The sequence below is a fragment of the Beta vulgaris genome, chromosome 7 (genome assembly GCF_026745355.1).
Source record: "Beta vulgaris subsp. vulgaris cultivar EL10 chromosome 7, EL10.2, whole genome shotgun sequence".
In the NCBI taxonomy this organism is placed as follows: Eukaryota; Viridiplantae; Streptophyta; class Magnoliopsida; order Caryophyllales; family Amaranthaceae; genus Beta; species Beta vulgaris.
In genome coordinates this window covers 17203585-17210768 of record NC_079208.1, presented here as the reverse complement: position 1 = coordinate 17210768, position 7184 = coordinate 17203585, and the positions used below count along the sequence as shown (strand labels likewise).

The following is a 7184-nucleotide window of genomic DNA, read 5'->3' as shown; positions in this document are numbered from 1 at the left end:
TAAAAAATATATACTAACCTTTTGTTGTTTTTAACATAAATAAAGTTGGAGTTGAAACTATGTGATGGTTTGATAATGTTAGTTTAAATAAAGAGTCTTATTTTATTGATAAAATATATATAAGTTTCTAAATACATTATAAATCATCATCAAGTTTTTACATACTACATTATTGTCGATAAAGTATTTCAATAACACACTTCTAATTTTTGTTTACGAACTTTTCTCTCTCCTACTTTACCCACCACACACCCCACACAAATGGATCCTCCTTGGTATTTGTAGGAACAGTAACAAAGAAGATCTTTAGGAAACGGATGGAGTATTAAATAGTATCCTTTACTTTCTTCAAGTATCATTGGGTTGTTCTTCATGTTAAAATTGTGTTAACTATGTTAGTCATACCAATTATCGGTATACTATTTAATAATAGACTTAGCTACAATATTTAGTTTAATGTTAAAAAATAAAAAATTTATATATCGCAATAAAAAATCTAGAAATAAGAGTATAATGATAAATACTTTATTCGTTATTTTTCTACTGCAACAATGGGTTTGGGCATGGTTTTTAAGGAGATGAAAAATGGTTAGTTTAGCATAGAGGTACCCCTTTAATTAACAAGTGTATTAGGTGATAAGTAAATCCTTAATAAAGTAAAGCAACTTTATGAGGCAATTTGATGAGTAGTCAATGATGATATTGATTAACATAACATAAAGGCAATATTGTCAATTATAGTTGCTTTTTTTTTACTAGAAGTGGAGTACTCCAAATAGATAAAACTACCCAAAGTGGTGATTATTGCAATAGAAAAAGAACAGAGGAAGTATGTAAATAAAAAATGGAGTTGTTATCCAAGTTTCACTTTACAAGTTTCACTATCCCCACTCCTGATTGTCCAACTTCAGACGTGCACCAGTCTAAAGTTTATTACTATCCAAGTTTCACTTTACATGATTTACCAATTATTACTTGTTATAACACACAAGTAATACAGATACATAAAATCACACATTCACGACTTAATTCCTTTTTTTTTATCTTAGGATTAAATAATTGATCATACAACTTACAACCCAAGATCAATTCCTTCTTATTTCAATTCTTCTTATTTGTTGAACCTAGCCAACAACCAACTTACCTTTCAAAGGCATAAATTATAAACTTACAAAATAAGACTCACAGTCCTTATAAAGTAGTGAAAATAATAATATAAAGGAACACATGATTTAATGATCCAACTCAATAAATATATTAATGCTCCCATGTGAATTAATAAATACAGTTCTCAACCAACATGCTTTTATCAATATTCCATACAAACATGATATTCAATTCATAATTAAATCTCATGCTTAACATGTTCACACACAGACATAAAACATGTAAAATCCAACAACAATAAATCATATATGAACTCACAATGTTTCATGATACTACATAACTTTTCCTTCCTAAAATCATGATAATACATCAAACAACACATAGGTATGTACGTATCTTGTTTAGTCAAATTGGTAGGCCACCTTTAACACTTAAAAATCGCCTACAGAGTAATCTCCGCCTAAAACAACCAATAGAATTTAAAATCAATACTCCAAATAAATTCCAGCAACTTTAAAATACTTTAAGTCGCCTTTAAAAATATTTAAGAGTTCTCTTTATCATTAAAATCTCAATTACTTATATTACCTAGCATAGGTTTACTATACTAGTCATTAAAATTCATACAACTCCATTAATAACAACCTTTCTAAAATTTAAGCAACTTATAAATTATCAAAACCCCCTTTAAACATACTTAAACATACTTAAATTCATAAGTTAAAATTTCATAGTTTATAACATGCTACTATTATTTTTCAATCTATAACACCCTAAAAATTCATGCTTTGATAATTAAAAACCCAATCTAAATATAATAATCAAATCTGAATTTTTATTCTTTGAATATATAATTTATATAATCATAGATTCATCATTAAAGCAGTAAATCAAAGCTTCTAATCATAATTGGTACTAAAATAAAACATAAAAACATAATCTTTAATCAAAACTCGAGGAGGAAGAAAAAAAAATTAAACCAACACAACAAAGAGAACAAAGGAGGAGGTCGCCGGCCATGGAAAGGCGGCAGCAATCGGAAGTTCTGATCGGCGGTAGTGGCGGCGGTGGTGGTGTATTGAAATTTCTTGCTGAAGAAGAAAGTGTTTCAAGAAAGAAAAGTAATGTGGAAGAGGAGAGAGAAGGACCGCCGGTTTTGTGTGTGTGAGGAGAGAGAAAGTTTTTGTGTGGGTAAAATATTTGGGTTCAAGGTATTTATATGTATGTTTTCCTTTTGGGCTTAGAAAAAGTCAATTGGGTTTCAATAGAGTTTGAAGATGAATATGATTGATGATTTAAAACTCGTAACATCAATATAAGTCCTTTTTCTATTCCACTTAGTATTTGGATTTCTCAAGCCCATTTAAACTTCTTTTTTAAATCCAACTAGTATTTCAAATATTTTTCAAAGCATGTCTTAACAAAATATTTTAACTTCCTTTAATCCTAAAAATAATTCCTTTGACTTTCAAAATAGTCAACCTTTTTAAATAAATAAATAATTTTAAACTAAATTATGTTTAAATATAAATTAAATAATATATATATACTAAAATATATTTATAAAATCCATATTTTACGGGGGATTACATTCATGGTGTACATCTCAAAACTATGGTTGTACATCCGAACTTTATCTTTATTGCGAAGTACTCCTTTTTTAAAATCTTTTTCGCTTGAAATCTTGACACTATTTATATTTAGAGAGAATCTTCTCAATTTTTTTTCAATTTATAAGAAAAAAATAGTCATGTGGGGTTTTTTTTTATTCGTCTTAATTAGTACTTTATTAATATTCAATCATTATAATTTTTAATAATATATAATTAAAGATATTTAAGTTCAAAGATGTGCATTGAGAGACGAACACAGAAAGTGAGAATGATAAAAAATAGAGGGAATATAAGAAAAGAGGGGAGGACTTGGTGTCCACCCTAAACTAAATATATATACCCTCCAATATAAAAAAAAAAAAAATCAAACTCACTCTTTACCAAAATAAATCCAACACAAAAAATGCAAGGCCAAATAATGTTACACGACAATTATATCAAATTTCAAGGCAGAATTTCAACTTTATTTACTTCCTTTGTTACTTAAAAAGAAATAATTTCGATAGATATAATTACACAACTTAATTTCTATTTGCTTTTGAACGCATTGCATATATGTAAGACTAGTTGTTATATATGTAAAAACTATGTTTCAACATTCAAAAATGAAACAAAAGTAACCATGGTTATTTATTAACGGCACATAAGACTTTCCATCAATGTTTACCAGCCAACAATTTTTTTTTTTTTTACATTAGAAATGCATTAAATAAAAATCCAAATTACAATCTAGGAAAAGTTCATCCAAATGATAAACAGAGAACAAACTAACACTAAACCGTGTTTTCCTTTCTCTTACTACATACCATATGAAGTAAAACTAACAAGACAACCATCTGAAATGAAGCTTCTTGAACAATTCTTGGTGGGGTTGGGTTATATATCTTGTGAAAAAAGACCTGATATAGTGTGATGGAGAATGTTGAGATTCTAAACAAAGTCGATCTTTAAAGATAGATTGTCTCATCCCATCCTATAGAATTATATGTTCACAAGATAATAAATTCCAAGGCCCTCAAAAATGGAAATCTTCCTTGGATTCTACATATTGAACTAATCAAGAAGTCACTTCCTTTTGTGACTCCAAACCCTGCTCAAAGGGTGTCAAGAGTTTCTCCTCATGAGGCAGACACTCTTAAATATGCGTAGCTCGAAAACTTGCCCAAAATTAAATTGAAGAACCTCTTGCAAGATACACTTTTAAAGTGTGATTACTCCTAAGTCCTAAAGTTATCACATGAATATGAGGTGAAATTGAATTATTTCATCACACAATATCCTGATCCAAAGATCGAAACTCGTAATCCCTAATATGGCAGATCGAACCGCAACAAATAAAATTTATGAAAGAAATTGTGAAGCACCTCTTGTCTTGTCCAACATTCAAACACCTAAAGTTGCATCTACCAAGATTTGGCGAACTTCATAAGCGAATTTTTCTATTGACCTGATTTCCTAGATCTTACCTTGTCATATCAGAACTAGATCCTTATATTTCCACCTATCAATTCCGATACTTAATAACACCTAAACATATCTATAGACAAAATAACAAGGAAAAGTGGAACTGCTTAGAACTAAAATGGTGGTAAAAAAAAAAAAGCAAATTAAAGAGCTAACCACCATCTCCAATGGACAATGGCCTCGATGTCTACTATTTCACTTATTAAACTAAAGAAAGGACTAGCAACAACTTATAAAATAAGAAGAGAAAACACACATGGTAGGCTCAAGTGGATCACCCAATGAAGCAATTTTTTTTCCTCCTTATTGGATACTGGGATAAAAAGCAAACCTTAAATTAATAGATTTTTCCTGGCCAAATTATGGTATTTTACTCGAGAAGTGGCTAAGGAACAAGGAACAGGGGACGCAACTCTGTTAGCTGCGGAGCTCCCCGAGGGTTGCTATCGTCTTTGCTTTTTCTTTTGAAGGTGGGAGGTTTCTTATTGAATCTATGATGTATAACGTACTATTCCGCTTATTGTCATATGGCTTCTCTCTCTTTATGATGGGTGCACCCAGGCCTATAATTAACATCTCCTCTTGTCGGGGGAAAGAGTTTTCCCTAGATACCATTATGAACACCAAACAATAGTTTGGAGAATAACTAAACTCAAAGATGAACAATGCAATGGTTGCTATTTTTGTCTATGCCTTAATGGTCACATAATCTTTATTACCATCTTAATATCTCTGTTCCAACAATTTGCTTAACCAACTCTCCATTTTCTTTTTTAATCACAAAGGTCTCGATTTTACATTCATTTCTTTCATTTTTTTGGTTACTCCCTTTATTCCTATCTGTTCTTTCTGTTTTGACTTCTTTTGTTGGTCAAAAAATTCTAAATAAAAAGAACTAAAAGTGACACGTGAAATATACAAGAAACTAACAAATTATCACAAGTTTAGCACAAGTTTTTAATGTAATCATGATATTAATAAATTTTGAATCTACAAACATAAGATGGAGTCCTAGTTACTAACAAGAGATGGTCAAATTGGCTCTCTTGTTATACATTCAGCTTAGTGGATGATCTTTTTTTGTTTTGTTTCTTTCTCTACTTGGTGCAGATAGATGACAAACAATAAGGTGTTAGTAAAATGCACAAAGCTTGAAACTTGAAACTATGAAGTAGCAACGCAAAATGTCTCCCAATTTAGCATCCCTTTGCAGCTCCTACTTGCACATTCTTCTTTGCAACTGCTTGGCCTACTCAAATTACTCACTTCAACTTCATCTCCAACATCCCCACTTGTATCATCCTCGTCGTTTTCATTAACATCATAGGACTCATCTCCTTGGACCAAATTTTGGTTAAATCCATCATACAAATCATTCTGATCACCCTCCTTAGAGTTGTCAAGGAAGCGAAGCGTAAGCCTTCCACCCTTTCTTTCAGCCTTGAAACAACTTTGGGCAGTTCCAACACCAACAGCTTTTATTAGTAATCTCCCATCTTCCCTTTGAGATTTAACCTTAACTCGACCTGAAGAACCACCCCTAATTGTGGTTATTGGTGGTGGGAAGCTACTAGTGATCGTCGACCTATCTTTGATCATACTAAATGTAGGAATTCTTCGAGATTTTTCAATCTCCATTAGCGAGGATGAGGATGTTAGTTCATCTCCACTTTCACTGACAGTGCTCCCAGTCTCACTGCCAAGGCTTTCAGTACACATCTGTAAGCTTTTCTCACTCAATATTGAACTTGGCTTTTTAACAAGAGGGTGAACATATACTTTCTCATTCTCATTCTCATTTTCTGAACTTCGAGTTGTGTTGGAAAGAGCTTGCAAGAAACTCCACCCACCCAAATAATCGCCATTATTTGAAGTCATCTTGTCATTGTGAGTATTTTGCTGTTGGGTATGTAAGTCCTGCAGTAGTAAGTTGGAGTTTTCAGGCATGGGAGGCCCAGGAAATCTTTTCGGGGACATAAAAACCTTGGATGTCTGCAGAGCTGACTTCAAGCCAATGATTCGCGGTTGGACGAACCACGGATCAAACTGTGCTTGTATCCCTTGGCAAACACTAGTCGACATGGTGTAAGAACTGAATTTCAGGGGATATCAAACAGAGGAATTTACTAGTCTGGTTAAGTTTTGACAAATAGGAGAAACTTTAAGGTGACTAATGCAGGGATTTCGCCTGATATTAGAGAGGTAAGAGAAGAAATGTGTAAAAAGAAAGGCACAATATGAACAAGTGATAGGAGCTGTTAATTTATAGGGAGATAACAACACAAAAGCTTAGATAGTGGATCTTTTATGCCTACTTATTCTTGTTTTTTTGTTGTTGTTTAGTCAACTACACACTACTATGACTGCAGAGGAGAAAAAAGCAAATGCTCAGCAATATGGAAATATAGTAAGATTAAAACAAAGTTAGGAGAGGAAAAAGGAAGAGGACTGGATGCAGCTCAGTATTGTATTGCTAACAATATTCAAACAACTTACACACACGGTCTTTAAAAAAATATATATATATACTGGAAACAAAGAAAATTAGCAAGTTTTAGTGGGGTCAAGATATTAATCTTTACAAAAAAAATGTCACAAAAAGTTCATTTTTCTAGAAAAATTACTAACTTTACATACTCAAGTGGGATCAACTAATCGCACAATGATTAAGGTGGCTTCGCCCCTTACAAAAGAATCTACTTTGCATAGAATGCATCCATAGTTTTTGTTTGTCGACAGTTTTATAATAGAAAGCAAATAGAGCATTATGTATGAAAACAAATAGAAAGCACAATTTTATAATAACATTATGTATGAATAATTGTTCACAAAATTCACTATATTTTTTTTTTGAGGGGCAAATTTGAAACAATACTCGTTTTCTTTCCCTTCCTGTTTCTTTCCTTTCTGAAAAGAAGCTAACGAAATGGATGAAAAGGCAAAGCAATCTTCACTGTACGTCATTTATTACAAGAAAGAGAGATGGTCTTGCCTTTTGCT

The 7184-nt window shown here is 31.8% G+C and overlaps 1 protein-coding gene across 1 annotated transcript; it reads right to left on the bottom strand.

The window, feature by feature from the left end:
- Window positions 1-5073: 5073 nt before the first annotated feature.
- On the bottom strand, window positions 5074-6716 carry LOC104898848 (protein FANTASTIC FOUR 3). Its single transcript, XM_010685958.3, has one exon. The coding sequence runs from the start codon at window positions 6264-6266 to the stop codon at window positions 5349-5351; it is 918 nt and encodes a 305-aa protein (XP_010684260.1). The 5' UTR covers window positions 6267-6716; the 3' UTR covers window positions 5074-5348.
- Window positions 6717-7184: the final 468 nt, after the last annotated feature.

Bases quoted from the DNA above. Each gene is read 5' to 3' on its own strand.
- LOC104898848 (XM_010685958.3), bottom strand. From the start codon at position 6,266: ATGTCGACTAGTGTTTGCCAAGGGATACAAGCACAGTTTGATCCGTGG.